The 27,814-nt window shown below is 40.1% G+C and overlaps 1 protein-coding gene across 2 annotated transcripts in view; it reads left to right on the top strand.

Annotated features, from left to right (window-relative positions):
* Positions 1-27,814, top strand: part of LOC126253178 (ER membrane protein complex subunit 1) — a 142,891-nt gene that overhangs the window by 66,444 nt on the left and 48,633 nt on the right. For both annotated transcript variants that reach the window (XM_049954350.1, XM_049954342.1), the window contains exons 5-6: positions 8,785-9,130; positions 21,821-22,016. In XM_049954350.1, the coding sequence (XP_049810307.1) occupies positions 8,785-9,130; positions 21,821-22,016 (542 nt within the window). The remainder of the gene's footprint in view (positions 1-8,784; positions 9,131-21,820; positions 22,017-27,814) is intronic.

The raw sequence follows: 27,814 nt of genomic DNA, 5'->3' as shown, positions 1-27,814 counted from the left end.
GCTCTCCATGCTACTCTATCCTGTGCAAGCTTCTTCATCTCCCAGGACTTACTGTAACCTACATCCTTCTGAATCTGTTTAGTGTATTCATTTCTTGGTCTCCTTCTACAATTTTTACCCTCCAAACTGCCCTCCAATGCTAAATTTGTGATCCCTTGATGCCTCAGAACATGTCCTACCAACCAGTCCCTTCTTCTTGTCAAGTTGTGCCACAAACTCCTCTTCTCCCCAATTCTATTCAATACCTCCTCATTAGTTATGTGATCTACCCATCTAATCTTCAGCATTCTTCTGTAGCACCACATTTCGAAAGCTTCTATTTTCTTCGTATCCAAACTATTTATCGTCCATGTTTCACTTCCATACATGGCTACACTCCATACAAATACTTTCAGAAACGACTTCCTGACACTTAAATCTATACTCGATGTTAACAAATTTCTCTTCTTCAGAAACTCTTTCCTTGCCATTGCCAGTCTACATTTTATATCCTCTCTACTTCAACCATCATCAGTTATTTTGCTCCCCAAATAGCAAAACTCCTTTACTACTTTAAGTGTCTCATTTCCTAATCTAATACCTTCAACATCACCCGACTTAATTTGACTACATTCCATTATCCTTGTTTTGCTTTTGTTGATGTTCATCTTATATATCCTCCCTTCAAGACACCATCCATTCCGTTCAACTGCTCTTCCAAGTCCTTTGCTGTCTCTGACAGAATTACAATGTCATCGGCAAACCTCAAAGTTTTTATTTCTTGTCCATGGATTTTAATACCTACTCCGAATTTTTCTTTTGTTTCCTTTACTGCTTGCTCAATATACAGATTGAATAACATCGGGGAGAGGCTACAACCCTGTCTTACTCCCTTCCCAACCACTGCTTCCCTTTCATGTCCCTCGACTCTTATAACTGCCATCTAGTTTCTGTACAAATTGTAAATAGCCTTTCGCTCCCTGTATTTTACCCCTGCCACCTTTAGAATTTGAAAGAGAGTATTCCAGTTAACATTGTCAAAAGCTTTCTCCAAGTCTACAAATGCTAGAAACGTAGGTTTGCCTTTCCTTAATCTTTCTTCTAAGATAAGTCGTAAGGTCAGTATTGCCTCAAGTGTTCCAACATTTCTACGGAATCCAAACTGATCTTCCCCGAGGTCGTCTTCTACCAGTTTTTCCATTCGTCTGTAAAGAATTCGTGTTAGTATTTTGCAGCTGTGGCTTATTAAACTGATAGTTCGGCAATTTTCGCACCTGTCAACACCTGCTTTCTTTGGGATTGGAATTATTATATTATTCTTGAAGTCTGTGGGTATTTCGCCTAACTCGTACATCTTGCTCACCAGATGGTAGAGTTTTGTCAGGACTGGCTCTCCCAAGGCCGTCAGTAATTCTAATGGAATGTTGTCTACTCCCGGGGCCTGGTTTTGACTCAGGTCTTTCAGTGCTCTGTCAAACTCTTCACGCAGTATCGTATCTCCCATTTCATCTTCATCTACATCCTCTTCCATTTCCATAATACTGTCCTCAAGTACATCGCCCTTGTATAGACCCTCTATATACTCCTTCCAACTTTCTGCTTTCCCTTCTTTACTTAGCACTGGGTTTCCACCTGACCTCTTGATATTCATGCAAGTGGTTTTCTTTTCTCCAAAGGTCTCCTTAATTTTCCTGTAGGCAGTATCTATCTTACCCCTAGTGAGATAAGCCTCTACATCCTTACATTTGTCCTCTAGCCATCCCTGCTTAGCCATTTTGCACTTCCTGTCGATCTCACGTTTGTATTCCTTTTTGCCCGCTTCATTTACTGCATTTTTATATTTGCTTCTTTCCTCAATTAAATTCAATATTTCTTCTGTTACCCAAGAATTTCTACTAGCCCTCGCCTTTTTACCTACTTGATCTTCTGCTGCCTTCACTATTTCATCCCTCAGAGCTACCCATTCTTCTTCTGCTGTATTTCTTTCCCCCATTCCTGTGAATTGTTGCCTTATGCTCTCCCTGAAACTCTGTACAACCTCTGGTTCTTTCATTTTATCCAGGTCCCATCTTCTTAAATTCCCACCTTTTTGCAGTTTCTTCAGTTTTAATCTACAGTTCATAACCAATAGATTGTGGTAAGAGTCAACATCTGCCCCTGGAAATGTGTTACAATTTAAAACTTGGTTTCTAAATCTCTGTATTACCATTCTATAATCTATCTGATACCTTTTAGTATCTCCAGGGTTCTTCCATGTATACAACCTTCTTTCATGATTCTTAAACCAAGTGTTAGCTATGATTAAGTTATGCTCTGCACAGCATTCTACCAGGCGGCTTCCTCTTTCATTGCTTAGCCCCAATTCATATTCACCCACTATGTTTCCTTCTCTCCCTTTTCCTACTCTCAAATTCCAGTTACCCATGACTATTAAATTTTCCATCTCCCTTCACTACCCGAATAATTTCTTTTATCTCATCATACATTTCATCAATTTCATCATCATCTGCAGAGCTAGTTGGCATATAAACTTGTACTACTGTAGTAGACGTGGGCTTCGTGTCTATCTTGGCCACAATAATGCGTTCACTATGCTGTTTGTAGTAGCTTACCCGCACTCCTATTTTTTTATTCATTATTAAACCTACTCCTGCATTACCCCTATTTGATTTTGTATTTATAACCCTGTATTCACCTGACCAAAAGTCTTGTTCCTCCTGCCACCGAACTTCACTAATTCCCGCTATATCTAACTTTAACCTATCCATTTCCCTTTTTAAATTTTCTAACCTACCTGCCCGATTAAGGGATCTGACATTCCACGCTCCGATCCATAGAAGGCCAGTTTTCTTTCTCCTGATAACGACGTCCTCTTGAGTAGTCCCCGCCCGGAGATCCGAATGGGGGACTGTTTTCCCTCTGGAATCTTTTACCCAAGAGGACGCCATCATCATTTAACCCTACAGTAAAGCTGCATGCCCTCGGGAAAAATTACGGCTGTAGTTTCCCCTTGCTTTCAGCCGTTCGCAGTACCAGCACAGTAAGGCCATTTTGGTTAGTGTTACAAGGCCAGATCAGTCAATCATCCAGACTGTTGCCCCTGCAACTACTGAAAAGGCTGCTGCCCCTCTTCAGGATCCACATGTTTGTCTGGCCTCATAACAGGTACACCTCCGTTGTGGTTGCACCTACGGTACGGCCATCTGTATCGCTGAGGCATGCAAGCCTCTCCACCAACGGCAAGGTCCATGGGGGGAATCTAGAATTATCAGCATGACTTTTGCAGAAATAGATCCACTACTGACAATATATTCTAATCAAAACAAAAAATGAAAAAGTATGCGACTGTAAACAAAAATTAATTATTTACTCATCAGTTTTGTTAATGTTTATGACTCCATACTCAGGCAAAGCCTGTGGTATGTAAAAAAGAATACATTACTTGTTCGTTGATTTTATGCAAACTAATGTCTCCACACACAGGCAAATCTTGCAGAATGTAACTAAGGACTTTGGATTTCCAATTAAACTTATGTATCTTTGTAAAATGTACATGGTTGATAATACAAGCAGAGTTTTTCTAAATGCAATAAAATGTGTCCACATCAAAAACTAAACTGGACTAAGACAGAGAGATACTCTGTCCACTCTTCTCTTTAATGTGGCTTTGGAGAGAGCTGTGGGGAAACTCAAAGTGGTACCTACCAGGATCCTCCAAAAAAAGAATGTTAAGGTTTTAGTGTATGCAAATTATTTAGTGCTCACTCAAAAAAGGGTAAAATAAAGATTAAGCAGTTATTCATGGAACTCTTAGAAGCAGCATTCGACTTGCCTTAAAAGTAAATGATCACAAAACAAAATATGTGATAGTTCAGACATGTAGGGATGAACAAGACGGCCAGTCACAAATAATAATTGGCAAACATAAATTTGAACACATTGAACATTTCAAATATCTGACCACAGTGATAAGCAAACAAAATCAGAGACAAGTGAAAATGAGATTGCAAGATGGTAATAGAGCCTACTACTTCATAGAAAAACTTCTAGGGTCTAAACTACTAACAAGGAAAACTAAACAGACCAGTACTAACCCATGGAGCAGAAACACAGAAACACTGAGTTTAACTAAAAGGGAAGAACACCAATTACAAGTATTTGAAAACAAAGTTCGTCCGAAAATTTTTGGCCCTTACTATGATAATGGATTTGCAAAGCTGAAAAAGAAGACATGGCACAGAAATGCACATGCTATTATGAAAAGCAGGAGTAATGAGCATAATAAATTCCAGGAGACTTCAAATATGATGAGAATGAAAGAGGTCAAGTGGTTTCAAGAATATTCATGGAGGAGAAGTCATTAGGTAAGAGACCGGGGGGAGGGGGGACCTGAGAGTACATGTGTAAATGAAATTAAAACAGCATGCAGCAGGATGGCCATAAATAATTGTCTGGAAGCACAAGGTAGAAGCATTTGGAGGCAACATGTGAAATGGACGTGGGGGTATCAAGTCCCTTAGAAGCCAAGAATAAGAATTATAAGGCATATAGCAAGCAATGCTGAGTGCTGCTTGTGCCACATTTGTCTCTGATAGAGTAAGATAGTGAGAGGTGGTCCATCTTGTGTGAAAGCCATTTGGCGGCAAGGCAGTATCATTGTAGAATATCAGAATGAGTTCAAAGACTGTGTGGCAAGCAGGTCATATAGTTCATAATTATTTTGTATTGTACCATATTTGGACGACTGAGTATCAGATGATGTATTTTGCAGAGTAAATAGCATCTTAGTTTGTAAAACAAACAAGAGACTAAATATTTCTTGAGACAAGTCAACTGTGGCCAAACGTACAAAAACATTCATCACTCTTAACTGCTGTTAAAGCAGCATGCCTCGATTCAGTACCAACTCGGTGGTAATTTATATAAGTAGAGAATGTAACAGTCTTTCTATAAATGTGAATTTTTATGTGTAAGTAGAACTGTAAGAAACCACAACTGTGACACAAGAATTAACTATTAAAACTTCGACAACCCAAAATTACAGTTACAGGCCACATTCATCCACAATGTGTGTTGCATCAACAAGCTGCATGTGACTGTGATTGTATTGTAAACATGCCATCCAAAGGATTACTGCCCTATAGTGGAGCATGTGGGCACATGGTGAGCAGATGTGAGGCTCTGCTGCACCTGCCAGTGGCCTCATGACATTCTATGTACTAATAATGTTAATAAATCAAATTTTTAAAAAAGTTTATTCTCTGTGTAAAAAAAAGTCTGGCTGTATGGTGCAAGAAGTGAAAGGCCTGTAAATATTACTTAAAATATAAAGGAATAAAAGAAAACTAATAACAACAACATTGAATTCAAACTGAAGGTTAATAGTAAAATTTTTAGATTCACATGTTCCCTGACATGCATTTGTGCTGTACATATAAAATTGGTAAGAACTGGCAATGTATGGCTCAGTGGTTAAGTGCCAAACAGTGTATCCAAAGGTACACTTTTCAGTCCTCAGTTGGTATTGATTTTTTCTCTGTCAGTTAGCACTTGTTTAATCTCTGGCAATGATTTGCTTGTATGAAAAATGCCAAATTTGCACGATGTTTCAGAGAAAGACAATGGCATACCTGCTGCAATAGGACTGACCCACCTCCTCAACCAAGGTTGCTGATGGACACCTGTGCAGTGGTACTCAACTCAGAGGTAGCCGGTACAAATCCTGGTGGTGGAAGAAATTTTCACCATCATTATTTTGTTGGCAAGGAGAGTAGATGGGGTGGTGTACAGTCCCCGATCACCAATCTTTGTGCCAATGTTCCAAGCTCTGTGCTGTGGCTCATGGAGTGAGGGCAGCCTCTTGGTGCTATTCAAGAGGAGTAGGCTATGTGTCAGCACTCTAGGGTACAGCCTCTCCATTCTCTCATCATCATACAATACCAACAAGATTTTTTTTAAGAGGGGGGGGGGGGGGGTTGGGAGAAATGTACTGCCTTAGGTCATCTGTCAAACAAGTAGGCTCATTTGAAACACAGAAGGTGCACACTATTGCAACATTCTGTTGTTCATCAGTGCTTCATCCCAGATTTTGTAATTTATAATTCTACACTACACTACTGCCTAGAACAAAACTTGTTTTTCCTCATTCTTTCTGGATTGCTAGTCCCTCATGTATTGAGATAGAGCTCAGAATAGAGGGGCTCTGCTGCTGTGCTACCAAAGGCAAATTTTGGGAGATGACTCTCAGTTTCTTAGGAAATCGTTCCTAGTTCTTTCATAGATTCCACCTCCTCACTGCTTCTGGGAAGACGTGGTGGTGGCCTTTGTCTTAGTGCATCTTGTTTTCTTGTGTGTCTCCTTTTAGTCTCTTACGCTCAGGCAGGCCAGTAGTTTGTAAGCTGATATTTATCCTTTATTGCCAGCACCACTTCCTGATGGGCATATGGAATCACAATCCAATTATTCACATGCTGTCGCAATTCAGAGCTAAAGTGTTTGTGGTATTCTGTCTTTCACCATTGTGTCATCTGGCAGCAAAGTGCATTGTAAGTATTGTGCTGATGTCTCCCAATCTGCAGTCATTGTGCCATCAGGTTTTTTGAAGGTATACAACACAGTGGTTGATCATACATTGTTTGTTGGAAGTTTGTGTGGAAAACCCACATACTGGTTACCATTTGATTTTTAACAAATGTCTCCCACTTTTCTACTATTGTTTGATGTAATAGCCCATCATATTGTTGTTGAATGGAGATTAGCCTTCTTTCTCATTATTTTTCGTATATTTGCCTTGAATTCTGTCTGAAAAAAGTTCCCAATTCACTTTACATGGATTGGACATATTCCCTAACTGTATGTTTACATGTGTCACCTTCTGCATCTGTTATTGTGAAGTGTAAAATATTATTATCGTCATTTGTTGCAAGTCCATCACAAGCCTTTCAGTTTGCACTACAGGCCAGTTAAGAGGCCTATTCATGAAATGAAGCCCAAACTCTTGCATAGCATCCTGAAGGCACAGTCCTCTTTCGATAGTTGCTACACTGTGTCACAATACTGACTTTGCATTAACATACAATTCGTATATATGCCTGTTGTGTTGGACCAGTATTTCTGCTATTTTTAACCTTTACATGTGAGGTTGTATCTCCCGGCTGTGCTGAAAACAATGCTTGAATAACAATAATGGAAATTCCTGTATTGAGTAATACATAAAATAAGGGAAAGGGAAGCACACACCTATAACACACTGATGTGTGGAGCACAGAGACACACATAACAGGGAAAATATGTAAGTGCCATGCACATTCCCATGGCCATTTGGGTGTCTGTGTGGTATTGGATGTAATGACTGGTTATACAGAATGTTTCCGTGCTATTTCGTATTTCAGTTGTTAGCACTTATTTGTTGATTATTTGATGTGTGTTGTCATTGTTATATTTTTATCTGGCACCTCCATGGACGATGACCTGATATTGTGATCTGAGTCACCACACTGCATTCACATCCATTAATGTCACATACATTCAACAGATAAACTAAAGAGTCAAGACAGACAAATTGAAGAAAGGGGATTATTTTGCGCAGAGGAAGGGGAGCTTTTCTGATTTAATTTGCTAAATCTACCCATCAGTCTCTCCCAACTTATAATGCCATAGGAGTTTATTCTTTCCTTCCAATAGGATCCTACAGTTGCTCAAACTATTGTTTGGGTTAAGGATAGCTTAAAAAAAAATTGGGACTTGCTGATACGCATTGCGAGATAACTGATGTACAGCCAATTTCCTAATACCGTATCTCTCTCTCTCTCTCTCTCTCTCTCTCTCTCTCTCATTTAGTGTGGACACATTCCAAACATATTGTAATGATTTGTCATTAGTAGTCCAGTCCTGTAATCTGATCACATACATATCAGCATTGCAGTCTTCGTCAGTGTTGGAATGTAGGATGACAACATATCCATTGGTGTCAGACAAGTGCTCTGCAGGAGAATAATTTAATGTTTCAGGTCATTCAGACAATGCTGAACTCCTTGAATCATTCCCATACAATGTTTGTGTTTGCATAGTGCCTTCTGAAATTTATGATTGCTGTGCGGTCAAAAAGGTAACATTATTTAGTACACTCAGTCCACAACAAAATCACAATCATAGAAAGAATTCATTGGTCTTCTGCTCGCCAGAGATTGAAATTCTTGCATGTAAAGCTGGCTGACACTTTATGGATATTATCAATTGCATTTCTGTGTGTAAAGTTTCACATCGGTGGTGTTTAAAAACATCTAAATCGCAGATATAATTCAGTGCTTATTGAACCTGTAGATTATTCCAGTCTTCAGTTGGGTTGTTCTCCTTTTTTTCTATTCTCAACAGTTTATCACATTCTTAACTGCAGTTCATTTCACATATGCACTTTTGCTGTGCCAGTTTTTAAACACTGCAGCTTTCTGCACCTTTACAACCACCCTTTATGAAAACGTAATAAAACCTTAAGTCTCTCCCCTATGCCCAAATATTCATAACTTCTGATGTACCCGTTGAATCACTATGCACTATCGTTTTCCATTATGGTTCAGTGTGATATCATTTAATCCTTGATCTAGAACTTTGACTTGTGTGTGTGCAAGACTCGTTTTACTAGAATGATGCATGTAGAATATGATGTTTGTCTCCATGTGAAAGGCAGATGGATAGCATGGCTACCGTTCACCCATGACAATATGGAGGAAATATTTGTCTGTTTACATGTGTGTGTCACCCTGCTAGCAAGTGATTTTGTTGTCTTAATCACTGTTTTGTCCACAGGTGTACAGTGACTTCAACGTACCTGGCTTGTGTGGGTGCTGTTGATGGAAGAGTTTATTCATCAAATCTTATGCTGTCTGAGGCAGCTGATGAAGTTGCTGCAGGGCCTATAGCGCAAATGACGATGCTAACATCTCTTGGAGAGTTAAGAGACCTGCGTGCAGTGCCTGGAGTGAGACCAATGTTGTTGGCTGTGGACAAGCTGGGTAGTACTGCCGTGATTGCAGTGGGACCTAAAGGTTTATCTGTCCTTGATTACAAACTCACTCAACCAGTAGAATTTGTTGCAAGTGCTGTGGGAGATGATGGTGATGTTTTGCTGCATCTTCTTCCTCAAAGTAGTGAAGTGAGTATAGGTATATTCTTGTGTCATTATGGAGACATCATCTTAAGCACTGGAAATAGTTGCATCAATTTTCTTTTTTCAAATCTACCTGTGTTAAATTCTGGTGCTGCAATATCTGCTAGATATGTGGCTGTTTTCTTCTCCCTTCCTACTAACTTAGAAAGTATTCACGTCAGTGAGTTCATCAGAAACATTACTTTCCATGAAATGACATATAATGTTTCTTATCTGAAAAAAAAAATGTAAAAAATTAGCTCCACTTATGTCAACAAGGTTCACAGATATATTTAACAGAACTGTAATGTTGAAGTGAGATAATTTTACCAGGTCTGCTGCAACAACTAAATGAAGAAAAGTCCTCGCATTGATGGACTTGTTCTGTATTGTGTCTTTGTGAACATACATTTGCTGCCAATCTATCATAATATACAGTTCCAGAAATGAGAGAACTAAAATAAGCACAGCTTTTTTTTCTAATTGTATCACTCTTATGGCGCGCGCACACACACACACACACACACACACACACACACACACACACACACACACTCTCTCTCTCTCTCTCTCTCTCTCTCTCTCTCTCTCTCTCTCTCTCTCTTCAGCAGCCAGTTTAAGGTTTTAATTCAGACCAGTTATTCAAATAATCACACTTTTATCAGTTAATAAACAATTTGTATAAACACTAGGTGTTGTAGTTTTGAAAGCTCATTGAATGCTGTAGAGATCATCACTGGCGGACTAAAAGTTCATGGTTATGACTGTACAGAATAACATGCAGAATTTATACCCCCAGAAACAAAGTCTAAATTTCACTAAAAAAGTCCAGAATTTTTGTAGGCATTATCTTCAAATGATCAAATAACTCAGATCCTCCAAAAGACCACTATAACTCAATTTTAAAGAAAATGCCTAAAGTTCTGCACTACATGACCTCAGATCACAAGAGCTGACCACAGAATCCCCATGACTTACACATGTAGCTCCTCTCCCCAGTACCAAGGCATGTAAAAGATCTCTTCTTTAATTTGCTAGCTTCATATTCCCATTTACATAACCTGTTAGTCACCTTCTTTGGTCCAGTCCCCATTATTAAATTTATTTACACAAAATTACAAAATAACGCACTCCCAAAAAGCAGATATAAACAAATTAACTCCATCTTTCTAAAATACCGCTGCTTTTCAATTATATTACCCCCCCCCCCTTTCCCCTTGTACGTGGCTCATATCGGGACTGCACAATATGATTCCCACTTAGTTATTCACAGTTTCAATGATTCATACATAACGTAAATGCCGAATTCATTCCTTCACTCACTCAGACAAGAAAACAAATGAAAAAAATATTGTGCAGTAAATAGAATAATATTGGCACTCTAACATTGAAACTGTTACATGAAATTGTTAGTCATTTCATTAAAATGTTGTGAACTCCATCATTAAAAAAATTGTGTATTTAGTCAACATTCTTCACTGGCTCGTACCCATTTCATATTAATGTGTCAAGAGGTTATGTCTCAAGGAAAGTCATAAATTCCATTTCTAGATCATTTTTATCATACCAGAAGTTAGTTAACATAAAAAGCTGAAATTCATACTTGACTATTTACTTTACAAAAGGTTGTACAAAGTAATTAGGTTATTAGAACTGTCTTTAACAGTTGATAACAATGTATATAGTATTTGATAGCTGTATGATGCATGAGTGTGGTTTGAAGAGCCTGCTTATTCGCACAAAGATATATGCCACTCTCAGAATGAGAAAGCATTCTCTGAGGTCATGACTCACTGTATATGGCAAAAAAGCTGTCAGATTCCTTACAGGCAATGTATATTGCTACATCTCAACAAATACTGTGCCCAGTTCAGTCGAACACAATGATTTTCATTGAAGATACCATTGATTGGTTTACTTTCAGTGACTCCATCTGAACGAGCCCCGGAAGGCCCAGCAGTGCTGACTGACTGCTATGTAATCCTTGGCTAATAAGCATAATTGGATGCGGATGATAGGGACATGTGGTGAACAGACTGCTCTGCCAGCTGTTGTCAGTTTTCGTGACCGGAGCTGCTATTTCTCAGTCAGGTAGCTCCTCAGTTGGCCTCACCAGGGCTGAGTGCACCCTGCGTGCTCGGCAGATCTGGACGGTCAGCCATCCAAATGTTAGCAAAGACTGACAGCACTTATTTTGTTGATATGTTGGGAACTGATCTTACTACAGTGGCAAGGCCATTGGCTTACTTTCAGTGGCTTTTTGATTACTAAGCCAGAGTTATTATTTTATTATCTTTAAATGCACCATCAAACATTTTCTTAAGCAGTAATTTTTTGGGAGAGTGAGTTTCTGGTGACCATTGCCAAACCGCCACTGAATTGTCTGACAATACTTAGAACAAATAACCAAATAGCTTATGGAATAAAATCTCCAAATAAACTATTGACATTAAATTTGTATGTAATTTGTTCAACAAAAATGGCTGGAATCAACTAACAAGGAGGCTTTACGGACTGCTCTGTCCTCCTTACTTTTCCTCATACTTGTAGAATTTGAAGTTTAATTTTCTAAAGCAGTATGATGCACTTCTCAAAACAAACTGAAAACATTGGCTATAAAGATTTCCAGATGCACTTAAGTATAAAAATATCTCTTAATTTATCACCAAGACAGTCTGTAGCTGCGTTGTAGTGTTCTAGATTTGTTATGGCAAGGTTACTGATTCGATTCTCCACAGAAGCAGTTTTTTCTTTTCCCCCCATTAGTTTGTACTCTGTATTTATTATCAAACTGAAATGTTAACGTATTAATGAAAATAACCAATTTTTGAAAATGTAAAGTAACTGGATCGATAAAAAAATCTACTCACCAAGTGGAGGCAGAAGAACACACTTAAAAAAGTTATTACATATGCAAGTTTTCAGGGTCTGTGGCTCCATCTTCTGGCAGAAAGGTTGAAGAGGAAGGAAGAGGAGTGAAGGAAAGGGACTGGTAAGGTTTAGGAAAAGGGGTAGAGTTTGTAAAAGTCACCCAGAATCCTGAGTAAGGGGAGACTTAGCAGGTGAGATGTGAAGATCCCTCTTTCCTTCTCATAGCAACCAGTGAGCCTCCACTGACCCAGGGTTCTGGGTGACTTCTATGAACTCTACCCCTTTTCCTAAATCCCATAAGTTCTTTAGTTCTTTTCCTTCACCCCTCTTCCTTCTCCTTCAGCTCTTCTTCCTCTTCAGCCCTTCTCCCCAGAGGAAGAGCCGTTGGCTCTGAAAGCTTGCATATGTAATACCTTTTGTATGTGTGCTCTACTGCTGCCCCTTGGTGAGTATATTTTTTATCTATCCAGTTACACAAAATGTTAATTTTTCTCGTGATGGCTGGGTGTTGTCTGCTGTCCTTAGGTTAGTTAGGTTTAAGTAGTTCTAAGTTCTAGGGGACTGATGACCATAGATGTTGAGTCCCATAGTGCTCAGAGCCATTTGAACCATTTGTTAATTTTTGATTTCGATGAAACTTTGTTGACTTTGTGTTCTTAACCAACCCAACTTATCTAACCTGGGAAAGGACACCTACAGTTTTACATGGAATCCAAACCCTGTGTTGTTTCTGGTGACTCCTCACATCATTGAGAGATGAGGCTATGTTAAAACAAAGACTGAAAAATCCATATTGAGATGAGGATTTAACACACGCCTCTTGTTTTCCAAGCATGTGCTTCACCAGTACACTACCAGGCCCGACGTGTGTATAGATAGTTAATGAAAACAATCAAGTATTGATAAAATTATTTAATTGGATAGATAAAAAATCTACTCACCAAGCATTGGCAGAACACACACATAAAAGACAGTTATAATTGGCAAGCTTTTGGAGCCAGGAGAAGGAAGAAGGGCGAAGGAAAAGGACTACAAGGTCTAGGGAAAGGGGTAGATTTTGGGAAAGTCACCCATAACTGTGAGTCAGGGAGACTTAACTGTACAGAGTGAGAAGGAAAGAAGTCAGGGGAGACTCACCATACAGGATGAGAAGGAAAGAGGTAAGTCTCCCCTGACCCACGGTTCTGAGTACTTTCCCGAAATCTACCCCTTTTCCTAGACCTCTCCAGTCCTTTTCCTTCACCCTTCTTCCTTCCCCTTCAACCCTTGTGTCTGAAGAAGGACCCACTGGCTCTGAAAGCTTGCCAATCACAGTAGTCTTTTATGTGTGTGTTCTGCTGCCGCTTGGTGAGTAGATTTCTTATCCATCCAATTAAATAATTTTAGATAGTTTATGAGGTAGTTCAGAGGTCACAAATTGGCACAACAAAATGACTGTCACAAAATGAGCTTTAAACCAACAAGGCCTTTGTCGAAAACACACACACACACACACACACACACACACACACACACACACACAGCCACAGTCTCTTTCAGTTTGGAGCCAGACCATTCATTCAATAATGTCATATGGAATAATGTTCTGGGGTTGTACATCTTCAAGAAAGACTTCTTGGTCAAAAATGTGCTGTGAGAATAATACAGGATGCTCACACACAATCATCTTGTAGACAAGTGTTTAAGGACTGGAGCATTTTGATTGGTGCTTCAGAGTCTGTTTATTCCTTTATGAAATCTATTGTAGATAATAAACCACAGTTCAGAAGAAACAGTGATGTACACATAAACAAGGAGAAAAAATAATATTCATTACTCCTCATTTTGTTTGTCTTTAGCACAAAAAGGGGTGCTGCAACCAAAAAATTTTGATCCCTTACCAAATGGTATAAAATGTCTGACAGACAGCAAAACAAGCTCAAATTATACTCGACAACTCCTCGTATTCCACATTAGAATTCGATTATTGTAGTATGTAAAAGGCGGTGGCTCACATGTAGCCATACAGTTTATAGTGAAAATGATCCATGGAATGTAAAACTAATAACTACTTCAGTTTCAAAAAGTACTACTTTTTCTACACCACATTTCAGAAATAAATGTTCCACACCAATTGTAAGCTAACATTCAATATATTTTCATATCCATCAAATACATGGGCAACTCATTCAAGTCTGATATGTTAATGTTTGTGAAGACAAGATCAATCTCTTTCTTAACCTGATTGGGGCGTTGAGGCGCCACGGCCAGCGGTGTAATCCGTCCACCTGCGCTGCGTGCCTGTCTCTCGAAGCCGCTGCCGGGACCAGATCGGCCCGCGCTGCTCAACTTGCCCTGTGCTGAATATTTCTCGGCTGAATACGACTTGCGCAGAGCCAGCGTGAATTTTTGGTGACTTTGAGCTGTAATATCTCAGGCAATAGTTTTTGTAAAGAAATAAAATTTGCCCATCTTGTACAACTTCATGTGCTCTCTTCAGAATAATAATTAAAAGAATTTTACGAGTCATATTAAGCCAGAAAATTGTAGGTAAAGCAGCCAAAAAGTAGGCGCCTGAAAAAATTTCGAAGTTTGGCTTCTTGCATCTCCTGAACTAATGCTATGACGAACGTGAAACTTGGCATGTAGTAACCTAACAACACAAGGCTCTTAAATATTAAGTTTCATTTCTATAGCACTTTTCAGTACTGAATAAATTAAGCACAAAATTGAAAAATTTTTTTAAAACATCAAAATGCGGTATTTTCATTCCGATTTTGCTAATGTGTAGTAGTGTGAATGCATGATGAAAATGAAATTTAAAGTGCAGTAGATTGACCGCACAATGATCAGGAATAAATATTTTTATTCCCCTACTATTTTCCAATAATCTACAAATTAGTTGAAAAGATGTTGATTTTTATGAAAAGATGAAAGCAGGGTGTATTGGATACTTCTTTTTCAAATACTGTTTTCTGTTAATGCTTCAAAGCCAGTCTCATCCGAACAACAAATTTTAAGTCCCCCACCCTCCCCAGAACAATGAGTTTAATTTTCAATATTGGCTAACAACAGCGGCAAAGTAGCAAGAAAAATCGCATTGAGAAAAGAGTTTTAACTTTGGAATGTTGTTTATCATTGATCAAAGGCGTTTAATCAGTTATGTAAAACATGTTTTGTGCAAGTATACTGAGTGTGATCTACATTTGTACTACTAAGGATAAAAGAATATAACTGTCCATGTTACATGTTAATAATTTTAATGTGTCGTATGCAGTATGTATGGGCTTTGTTATACTGGCGCAATGTACTTGGCGTAATTACATTTGCCACAGTACAGATATTGCACCATCTCAGTCACCAAGTCCGTTCATTTGCCAGTAAACTGCTACATATGAAGAAGTCAGGCTTCGTTTGAATAATTTTACACCTGCTCTCTTGAGGCACGTCAATGTTCCTTTGGTTTCTGTAGAACATTGTCCAGTAATACATTGTGGATTCTATTAGTCACATATTTGTGAAGAAACTCTGTAATATAATATCTTTGTTGTTACCTGACTATGTCGTACATTGTTGCAATGCCTTTCATAAATGTGGGCAAATGGAAGTCATGTGTTCCCTTTCAACTAATATGTGCAAGGAGAAAATACATGAAAAATCTGTCAGTATATCGTATGACTGGTGTTTTCTAAGCCCATGCTAGTTCTTGTAGAAATACTTCTTTACCTCCAAAATAGTGTTCAAGCATACAGTATGCTCTAAGATCCAGCTGCAGACAGATGTCACCAGTCTTCTGACTGGATTGCTTTAGCCAAGCACAACTTCTTGTGTGACCCCTTCATTTCACAAGGGAACAGCCCAATGTGACATATCAAAACGTGCCCTGAAATTTTTTATACGGAAAGAATACACTGCAAGAAACACTGTGTCAGAATTTTAGCTGCTAAGACATACTGTATTTTTTTTTTTTTTAATGTAGAAAATCGCCAAATTTGTAGCTCATCAGTCAGCTCCAGAAATTTATACCCCTACAATAGCTGTAGGAGACAGCGCACATACAGTATGAAAGATGTATAGCCTTGATTGATGACTTGTCTTTAAATTGATAGGATGGTAAATGCAATCATAATGTATAAAGCAAATTTCAGTTTTCGTTTATTCATATTAATTTGCAACTCGTGTAATATCCATAGGAGTTAGCAGTTGCCTTTGCAATATTGCCAATGTTAACAGTGGAGGTAAAACAATTAATTTTCTTTGTGTTTTCGTCATATATGCTTGCTAATAGCATCTACCTGTTTAAGGGGAGCCGGAGGTGCCTATGCTGCCCATGTTAAAATTACTAAGTTTGAGGAACATTTATGAATAAACTACCAAATAGAAAAATTTGAATTTTTTTTTTTTTACATATAGAGTGGTTTAGTATTGCAGTTATGACAGAGGGATTTTGGAGTATCTTTTCTAGTTTCCTTCCAATTATTTTTTTTTATTAATGACCCAAATTTTTTTACAAATAATTGCTTTATAATTAAACTGAAATGAAACTACTGAACATATTGCCAAATGGCTGTGTTACAATGTATGTTTGACCACTAGGAGTGCTGTATAAAAATTTCATCTCTCTAGCTTGAGTGGATTTTGAGAAAATGTTCCTTATATTCGAAAAATTCTAATTTACGGGAAACGGCTATCAAAGTTTCTCAATACGTTCCTGCACTATAGGATGGATTATCAGGGTCTTCTTCTTCATCCTCCAAAAGCTTCCTCTTCTGTCTTCTTTTCTGGCCTGTTGTTCCTTCATACTTCATATGCCTTTCTCTTCTTTGTGCTCCTCTTATCCTCTCTCTGTCAATATTTCTTAGTGCTAGTACAGTGTTCACCCCAGCTGTAAATCCTAATGCCTTCAGAACTTCACACTGTTCCCTTGGTTGTATGTTGCTATTGCATCATAAATGCCAAAGTGCAGTGTTTTTATGCTTACAAACACCCTTTTAGGAATCACTTTCCAAATCAAATTGTTTACGCTGTCATTAGGGTTCTGCATCTTTCCATGTAGACATTTTTGTAACAATTCTGGCTGTGCTAAGTCATGAAAAATTGGTTTTATTGCATTTATCACAGCTGCTGGCAAACCATGTTTGTGATCATAGTCCTTTTTTGCATTATATTTGCACCAGGAATCTTTTGGCCACAGGCTGTGTTGAGGGTATTCATTGGAAGAGGCAGTATGAAGGAACAATGCCCACACTGCTTTTCGCATGTCACTAACATTACTAGTATTTTGCCTTATAACATACCCATAGTATCTCTGTAGACGTTCAATCACCTCATCAGTAAGCCTGCCTCTCCCTCCTCTTGTCTTTCCATCACTGAGCTTACTTGAACCCAAAGTTTGTTTGAGCCTTCGAAGCCGTGCACCCATACGCTTTTGCACATGCCCAATGCATTCCAACTTTTCAACTACAAATTCATTTCCATATGGTTTCAGTTCCTCTATAGTCTTGAAACCTTTGGAGTCACCATCCCCAAGGTAGTATTTGTACCTAACGTTGTATCTGGGAACTGAACATTCAAAAATTTGTTTCACTCCATCCACTTCCATTGCTCCACTTGATCCACTAAAATTTGCCTCACAGGTTCCACTGTGCTCTCCTTTGATTTTATTTTTGCACCTACAATGTTTTGATAATATTGCAACATCTATCACTTTTGCTCTATCACCACAAGTAGCAGTTACAATCCCATTCAGGGATTTATGACCCCTCTTTTGCCAGGAACCATCTAATGCCACTACAAAATCCCTAGAACCACCATTCATTTCTACAGATTCCTCCACTGCTTCCTTCATGGTTTTCAAAGCCACATCTTCAACAGAGGATCCTACCAGTTCACAGTAGTACCCAAATTTGCTTGGAGGCGATGGCAAGTTCATAATACCACAAAACAGTTTACCAGCAGCAGACCCTTTTCCAATGGATCGAAGACCATACACAAGTCGAACATTCACATCAAACACTCTAGATCGTCCATTTTCACCAAAGAGACTGGCATGTCAATTGTAGAAAGTCACTTGATACTTTCAACATGCACAGATTATCTTCATCTCACAAGCTAAACCAAAGTGCTTTGTTATCTCTAGTCCCACTCCTACACTTGAACACATTTTGCACAGAACACTTTCTTTCAGCACAGAAGATAATAATCCAATATTCAGTACTTCGTTAATATCATCACTGTCACTAACATATTCACGAAATCTGTCACTTCCACCTGTCAGCTTCTTGCTATAAGATGTCACAGGGCTATGGCAGGCCATGTGTTGCTTAGCAGAAGAACGCACTGTTTCAGTAAATGTAGTATCGCAACTTGGTATTAGTGTTAATTTTCTTTTCCCTACGTTCTTCCTCTTCTTATATACACGGTTACTAAAACGTGGCATCGTAACCAGAACAACGCTTTACACAAGAAGTATAATACAGCAAAGAGACGATGTTCCGCACTCTTAGCGCTTCATTTGTCACAGAAAACAATGTAGCCAACCCTTGCACACTCGCTGTATGCGTAACATAAGGCGCTGTATGCGTAACAGGCCAAGAAAATCCCAAGCAGTTCGCCAGGAAGTCACGATAGGGTGTTAGACGCATTCAGCGGCCGCCCATTTCCTCTGCAGGTGTGGGGGAAAATGGTAATAACTCCACGTCTAGGGCGAGTAGAACAATAATTCAAAGTTTACATTAAAGAGGAATGTTCCAATTAATTTTCAGTAGCAAAAAAAAATCGTATTTTTTTGGATTTGACCACCTCCGGCTCCCCTTAATGTCTTCGGCCCTGCAAAGATGAAATATGAAGAATGCAATAAGCAGTAGAAATCACCTACATTTCATAAAGGCCTACATATGTGTTCATTCAAATAATGGTGAATTTTGTTAGAAATCGTGGAAACTTTAGGAGAAACAGAAAATGGCTCTTGACAATTTCGTGAATTGTGGTTCGAATGATATTCGTTGTGCTAAGTTCAGAACAAAAATACAATATCTTCCTAGCCCAAAGAATACATCGCAGTGATAGGATTCAGTGGGGGCAAAATAAATAAAAATGCTGTAAATTTTTGGGTTAAACAAAGGAAGGAGAAAACACTTAAAGTTAAGCAATGTGCAAAGCCAGTTTTGTTTTTTTAATGTGAGTTTTATAAATGGAAGAAAGATTTACATGAACTATGAAATATATGCCAAAATGAAACTTGCAAAAGTGTGAAAGAAAAATAATTCTAAAGATTTAGAACTGCTCCTGAGAGTCAGTGCACCGTTACCAAGGGAGGTATATGAGACTGGCCCCTATGAATTGCAGATGAGATGAACATTCCTGATTTCAATGCTTCTTTAACCTAGTTAAACAGGAAAAGGAAGTCAGAATGATGAAGTGTACTCCTAGTAGATGTGTGCCGGAGATATCATTAAAAGGTGGTAATACAGAGAAATTTGTAGCTGTTTGTTATATCCTAAAATGCTGCATGTAAAACCAGTGTGTCAGATTTCATGCAAACCTCACTTTACAATTTCAAGTGAAAATGACAGAATCGCTTTGCAGTCGATGAATGCTACGAAACATTCTTGTACAATAGTTCCATTGATAAATATTGGTAGGTTATTGTTTCCAGAGCTTTAGAGCTTTACTTCTGTCTAAAAGAACCTCAAGGAGAATGAGGACCAAACATTTACCAGCTGTTTAGTTGTGGAAATCTTGTAATCAACATAGCAAAATGTGGGAATAAAAGTTTCAGTTTAAGGATTAAAAACAGTCTTGATCGCAACCTATTTATTTTTATTGGAGTGACTGGTTTCGATTGTATTTAAGAATCATCTTCAGACTTTGAAAAAACATATTACCTGATAGAGGGATTCATTTGGCCAGTAGCCTAAGAGACATCAAGGAGGAAGTTTGCAAAATTAAGTGGAGCTGTTTGGAAATTGTCTCAAAGCAGTTGGACAGCAGCCATGAATGACGCACCTAGGAGATGGGAAGCAAAGAAAAAGCTACCCAGTGACATCCTATCAAATACCCTAAGGTAGGCAGTGAGATTAGAAATGTAGAAAACAAATGATGGTAGAGAGAAATGGTGAAGGATCACAAGTTGTTGTTACTAACAGTACAATGGTTACAATAAAAGGCAAATAAACAATACTGACATCATTGCTGAGCTTTTGGACAATATTCTTCTTCAAAGAGAAAAACAAAAAATAGTTCACTCTGAAGTAAAGTGTCGTCTGAAAGTCCAGCTTTGATTTTAAAACTTCTTGATGTTCCTGCTGACCCTTCAACACAGCTACACTTTAGTGGTTGCATGTGCTCCTGCCATTATTTCTATTCCAACCAGGGCTTTCCAACATCATACAAATCTCGAAGAAAGCATAACAGTAAATAAAAACTAGATGTGAGTTTGCTCATTGTATCAACTTTTGCAAATAATGTCCATGAACCTTGGAAGTACCTGAAATTATTGAAGAATTGTAGTTGCATGTAATCAAAACTTCACAGCAAAATGAAATTACTGTTGGTAATGTTATATGGCAGACAACTCTCAAAATATTTCCTTTGTGCATGCAGAGAAGACCAAGCAAATCGGTTGACAACTACTGAAAATACTTCCATACCATCTGTACTAAAAAAAGAAATTACACTTCATAAGAAATATCCTTTTGACAGTATTCCTTTTTTATAACCAAGCATTAATAATAGTAGATCCTCTTATTTCTTGTACAATGTGTGCTCATGAATGGCTACAGAGGGCAAGAACTCCCAACTTAATATTCCACACTGGTGTGGGCTGTCAGTAGATTTGTCATGAAACCTTAATAAAGTTATGGGATATTCTTCATTTTTGTTGAGTGTGCATGCCCTTTACAAAAATATAGTGTGGCTTCCAGCAAAGTTCTATAATTATTTTGTTCATTATTGTTAGATAACTCCACAGCTGTTTTTGTAAATTATACTGTAGGAAATGCTGCAAATGATGTTATTGTACTGTCACTAGTTTTGGATCTGAGCCCATGCTTACACAGTAGTGTTGGTTTCTTGGCAAGTTCTACATTTGTGCCTTAAAATATAAGTGTTTTTTTGATTACATAGCTTACAAAAGGTTTTACATTGTATATAAGCTCAGTATGTTTTACTTACTTTAAGGAAAGCTCTTCTTTGCATATACAAAGAGAGAGGTTTGATTCCCGTATTATATGTAAAAGAGAGATTTTCATGAAGTACTATGTATAGAGCTTACATGCAATGTAAAACCTTTTGTAAACTATGTAACTGACAAAACTTTGTTATAGTTTAGGACACAAATGTTCAGCTTGTCAAGAAATAAATGCTACTGTCTGATAATGGGCTCAGCCTCAAAACTAGTAATGGTACAATAAAACCATTTTTAAAAAGCTTGTGGCTGGTTGCAGTAGTTCCTACAGTGTAAAGTTCTATAAAATTTATTTTGAGAGCCTTGCTTCAAATAGCTTTAAATCTCAACTTTGTTTTGAAAAATTTTGTACATATGCAAACTTGTTTGCTAGCTATGCCTTTTGAAAAGAGAAGTAGATAGTTGGCATTTACCATGATATTTAAACTCAACAGTGTATGCCGTTGATGTTTTAGATTATTGCATTAACAGTTCCCTCCTGTTATGTATAGTGATGAATCAGCTCATGACCATGCCTTTTTATTTTGCTTCAAATACGTGTTTTACACTGACATAGTGTGCTTTCTGTACAGCCTCATTATAATTTTGTTAGCAGTCTTGTGTTGCAGGGACAACAGTGTTATTACCATCTTTGATATGAGGATAATGATCTGTTTCAGATTTTGGCAGTAACTGCATTGAATATTGATAATGGAAAGCAAGTGGCAGACTTAACGTCCCAGTTAAAATATCCAGTTGGAGTTGGTAAACCTGCAATGGTTCAAGCTGCATGTGCTCCTCGGAGAGAGAGAGGAGTTGGATGCCGCTTTCTGATTCAGACAGAAGACAATGCAGTCATTCTTCTCCACCATCCTGGTAAATTAATATATCTGTTTAATTTTAATGTGTACATTTCTTAATAGCATAATTACAGAGGAAGCTGTAAGGCAGTAGAAGTTAACAGTATTTTTACTGTGTTTGTAAGGTGTTGGTAGTCCAGTCAGTAAGAATAAGATGACAGTTCCAAAGTTTTGGTCTTCAATCCCCATTCACTCTCAAGATTTTTTCTGTTGGTTACTGCTACTGCCACCTCCGGCATTGATTTATGTGCGTAAAAAATGCTAAGTTCCACCACAGTTTGGAGTTCACGTTAAACTAATGGCTCCCCTGTTACTGCCTGGATAAGTCAGTTCAAAGTTAGAAGGTGGCAAGGGCACATATATTTACCAATATAACCATACTTATCAAAGAATTGCATTTTTCAAAGTTTAGGGGCAACTTCATCATTTTCGTATAAAGAAAAAGAACTCCTGTTAAAAAACTGCATTTTCATTTATTATTCTGATCAGTTCATTAGGAGGGATGCATTATTACTAGAGCTATGTGAATCAGCAAATAAATGTTGAAATTGTAGCACTTTGAAATTTGAATTTGGCATTATATTTTTTGATGATTTTATGCATCATATAAATACAAAATTCTTACCTTAAAAATGGATTTCTTTTCACTATCCAGTTTTCTTTTAAAAAAATAGAGAAAATTGATTATCTCTTTAATGCAACACCACAGCATTAGTTCTCATTCAAATTAACATATATTATAGGTCTATATACAAATTTTTATGTATTCAATGCAATCATTGAAGTTGTTTCCTAGAGTGTCTGGCTTTATTGACCACCTCCTGTCATGTATAACTAAATTGTACATTGAGATGTAGCTCTCTGCCTCCACACTTTTGGCAGGTTTACAAATTCCAGATAAAGCAGCTCTTCCAAATTCATCATGTTTAAGCTTTTCACAGAGTAGAGGTTGCACTGTATTAGGCTTCTCATCATGTTTCAGACAGTGTGTTGATGAATTGATGAATATGCTTCAAAAAATGTCAGATGGAATGGTTTCAACTTTCGGAGTTTTTTCTGCTGTATTAACAACAGCAGAATCATTCAAATATAGCTTTGCAAACTACAGTACTGAAGAGCTTGCCACCAATGTTCTTTTAAAAAATATTAGCTTTGTGTGGTATAGTGTGTTTACATAGCTTTTGTAAACTTTTCATAGCAGCAGATTTGAGACAATTTTTTGCAGATGCTTTCTGTGCCTCGATTTGGAGTGTGGCAAAATAATTAATAGTGTTTGTTGAAAAACAACAGTCAGAATTTCTTTTCAGTAGTAATTTGTTACTTCCAGTCTCTTCCCACAGCAAATGTGCAAATGAGTAAATCATGCCTTCTAGTGTTGTAATTAAACTGACAATGCTAGCTCATGGGTCACTTACAAATTTGCATTGTAAAAAGACTAAATCTGACGCAGCTTCATTTTTTAAATGTTTAAGAATGAGCTCAATGGTAGCATTTTTGTTTTTGAATTATCTGAAAAATTCAGTGATTACCGATAATTGTGTGTCCAAGTACGGCACTGCATGGAACTGAGAATTCCATCTTATGATTATTGGACCAGGAAAACATTTTGTTGATGGGTGAGGAAATTTCTATTGAAGAAAGTGAATGTATGCACTTTTCATTTTGTGGGAGTGCAGAATGTCATTTCCACCTTACTGTCAATAAAATTTAGCTCCTTTAGATCTTTCACGAGGATGTCACCTACTTAATTCATTTTGTGTGCCCAACATTTTAAATGTATTAAATGGTTGTCAGTCAATTTTTTAAGTGCGTCAGAACTTAGTACAGTGTTTGATACTGAAACCAAAACATTTTCATTTTTAATGCTGAAGTCTTTTAGGGTGTTTACTATGGCCTGGGTACAAGTAATTCTGTTAGCAACTTCTAAAAAGTTACAGGAAGCCAGATGCAGTTTCTATTCTGTAACACCAGTAGTCCAAAAAAAACAGCAAGTACACACCTTCCATTTTTGTCACAAGTTTTGTCAGCAGTAATGACAATAGGAACAACTTTCACAACATCTTTGATTTCTTCTTGCATTTTGTCACTGCACTGACACATTCTCATCAAGTCTACCTGAACCGAATGTACAACAAACACTGAGTACATATTATTTTTAAAAAAAGACATAATTTAAACATTACCTAGTTCTGTCAATAGGATGTTTGCCTGTAAACACATTTCAATTTTGTTGTGGTGGTGCTTAGACCCATCCTCAGTTTTGGTTTTTAGGCATTGCCTAGCATCTCACCCATAGCAGCCAGCCTTTTAGATTAAGCTCCTGCAGCCGCTTTGTTTGTCTTGTGACTAGCACTTTTAACATTTATTTCTAAATTGTCCTGCTCCTTCTAGTTGAGTTTCACATTACAAAAACTACATGTAAAAGAATTTTTATCATGAAAGTAAAAGCCTTCTTCTTTTGGGCAGGCATTGAATTGCTCCTGAAAACTGAAATTAAAACATGACGCACTATACCCAAGTAGTGTTGGGGTAACATTTTTTACACTTTCGAAACATTTCGCGTTTATAGCGTATGCAAATTTCATGTAGCTCTAGCTATTACCAGCACAGGAGCACCATGAATGAGAATGATGATTTAATGGAACAGCTGGTTAAATATCTATACATTGGCTGCTGAGGCCAATGCAGTCTGGTGATTTTTTTTTGGCACATTTGACTTTCATCTCTCTTAATATGTCAAGTATGTAAAAAAGGGGGGGGGGGTCTCATCTTGACTCTGATTTCTTGTTGAAGTGTATCACATTTTAAAATGTCTTAAAGTGGAATACCACATATATATATATCGTCATTTCTATGAAATCGTACCTGGATTTCTATTGAAATTTGTTAAAGGACAAGAAATAACATAGCCTGGATAAAGAAATATTGACATTAAGATTTTAATTCATCTCTTGTGCGGAAAATTAAATTATGTTTTGTATTTAAATGCATGAGTTTTGATGCCCGCAAAATTCTGCCTAGTGTGCAAGCAACTGTTAGAGTTGATTTTTGTACGAGTCAGTACCAAGCTAGGTGACACAGTAGTTAAGGCAATAGATTTGCTTTGAGAAGAAGTAGGATTTAAATCCCCATTCAGCCAACAACTTGTAGAATTTGCATTGCTTCCTTAAATGGATAAAGGCAAATTCACTGATTCTGCCCCATCCTTGCACTATATGGGCTTGTAGTCTGTCTTTAATCACCTCATTGCTGATGAGATATTATTCTTAATCTCATTCTGTCATGATTCAGTGCAGTCAGAATATAAGACATGGGAAGTAAAAGAACAATAAAGTTTATTGTTTTGTGATACTAATATTGCTCCAGTGAAAGACTACTAGTGAAATATGAAGAACTCACTAGGTGAAGTTAATAACCAGACATTAAAAATGCTGAAAAAATGAGCTTGGGATTAGAGGAGGATGAAAAATAAAGTTGGCAATAAAAGAAAAATAATGGTATCAGATGGAAAGGTAGAGGCCAATGAAGATAACAAGTATAAATGATGAGAAAGAGGGAGATGTAAAACAGGATTGAGAAGAGCATAGGAAGAAGGAAACAATACAACTAAAAATATAGTCACTTGGTGGAACTTGGGTGTGTGCCTTTGAGAGGCAGTTCTCATTTCCAGAGTTAAGAGAGCACTGGTTATCGAAAGTCTCTCCCCCTCTCTCCCCCCCTCTCCCCCCTCTCCCCCCCTCTCCACCCTCTACCCCCTCTCCCCCCTCTCTCTCCCCCCCTCTCTCTGCCCCCCTCTCTCGCCCCCCTCTCTCGCCCCCCTCTCTCGCCCCCCTCTCTCGCCCCCCTCTCTCGCCCCCCTCTCTCGCCCCCCTCTCTCGCCCCCCTCTCTCGCCAACCCTCTCTCGCCAACCCTCTCTCGCCAACCCTCTCTCGCCAACCCTCTCTCGCCAACCCTCTCTCGCCAACCCTCTCTCGCCCCCCTCTCTCGCCCCCCCCCTCTCTCGCCCCCCCCTCTCTCGCCCCCCCCTCTCTCGCCCCCCCCCCTCTCTCGCCCCCCCCTCTCTCGCCCCCCCCTCTCTCGCCCCCCTCTCTCGCCCCCCTCTCTCGCCCCCCCCCTCTCTCGCCCCCCTCTCTCGCCCCCCTCTCTCGCCCCCCTCTCTCGCCCCCCTCTCTCGCCACCCCCTCGCGCCCCCCTCTCTCGCCCCCCTCTCTCGCCCCCCTCTCTCGCCCCCCTCTCTCGCCCCCCCCTCTCGCCCCCCCTCTCGCCCCCCCTCTCGCCAACCCTCTCGCCCCCTCTCTCGCCCCCCCTCTTTCTCCCTCCCTTCTCACCCTCCCTGTCTCCTCACCCTCCCTACCTCTCTCCTCTCCCTACCTCTCTCCTCTCCCTACCTCTCTCCTCTCCCTACCTCTCTCCTCTCCCTACCTCTCTCCTCTCCCTACCTCTCTCCTCTCCCTACCTCTCTCCTCTCCCTACCTCTCTCCTCTCCCTACCTCTCTCCTCTCCCTACCTCTCTCCTCTCTCTCACTCCCTCCCACCCTCCCTCCCACCCTCCTCTCTCTCACTCCCTCCCACCCTCCCTCCCACCCTCCTCTCTCTCACTCCCTCCCACCCTCCCTCCCACCCTCTCTCCCTCCCTCTTCTCCTCTCCCTCCCTCTTCTCCTCTCCCTCCCTCTTCTCCTCTCCCTCCCTCTTCTCCTCTCCCTCCCTCTTCTCCTCTCCCTCCCTCTTCTCCTCTCCCTCCCTCTTCTCCTCTCACTCTCTCCTCTCCTCTCACTCTCTCCTCTCCTCTCACTCTCTCCTCTCCTCTCACTCTCTCCTCTCCTCTCACTCTCACCTCTCCTCTCACTGTCACCTCTCCTCTCACTCTCACTCTCTCCTCTCCTCTCACTCTCACCCCTCCCTCTCTCCTCTCCTCTCACTCTCACCCCTCCCTCTCTCCTAATGCTCCCTCTCTCCTAACGCTCCCTCCCTCCCCCTCCTCTCCCTCCCTCCCTCCCTCTCTCCTCTCTCTTCTTCCCCTCTCTCCCTTCCCCTTCCCCCCTCTCCCCCCTTCCTCTCTGACACATCTCCTCCCCTTCTTCACCCTATCTCACCTTCCATCTCTGCCCCCTCTCTGTCCGCCCCCTCTCTGTCCGCCCCCTCTCTGTCCGCCCCTCTCCCCCTCTCTGTCCGCCCCTCTCCCCCTCTCTGTCCGCCCCTCTCCCCCTCTCTGTCCGCCCCTCTCCCCCTCTCTGTCCGCCCCTCTCCCCCTCTCTGTCCGCCCCTCTCCCCCTCTCTGTCCGCCCCTCTCCCCCTCTCTGTCCGCCCCTCTCCCCCTCTCTGTCCGCCCCTCTCCCCCTCTCTGTCCGCCCCTCTCCCCCTCTCTGTCCGCCCCTCTCCCCCTCTCTGTCCGCCCCTCTCCCCCTCTCTGTCCGCCCCTCTCCCCCTCTCTGTCCGCCCCTCTCCCCCTCTCTGTCCGCCCCTCTCCCCCTCTCTGTCCGCCCCTCTCCCCCTCTCTGTCCGCCCCTCTCCCCCTCTCTGTCCGCCCCTCTCCCCCTCTCTGTCCGCCCCTCTCCCCCTCTCTGTCCGCCCCCTCTGTCCGCCCCCTCTGTCCGCCCCCTCTCTGTCCGCCCCCTCTCTGTCCGCCCCCTCTCTGTCCGCCCCCTCTCTGTCCGCCCCCTCTCTGTCCGCCCCCTCTCTGTCCGCCCCCTCTCTGTCCGCCCCCTCTCTGTCCGCCCCCTCTCTGTCCGCCCCCTCTCTGTCCGCCCCCTCTCTGTCCGCCCCCTCTCTGTCCGCCCCCTCTCTGTCCGCCCCCTCTCTGTCCGCCCCCTCT

This window comes from Schistocerca nitens, chromosome 1, assembly GCF_023898315.1.
Source record: "Schistocerca nitens isolate TAMUIC-IGC-003100 chromosome 1, iqSchNite1.1, whole genome shotgun sequence".
NCBI classification, from domain to species: Eukaryota; Metazoa; Arthropoda; class Insecta; order Orthoptera; family Acrididae; genus Schistocerca; species Schistocerca nitens.
Note: the sequence above shows the minus strand (reverse complement) of the source record. Positions and strands in the feature narration are given on the sequence as shown.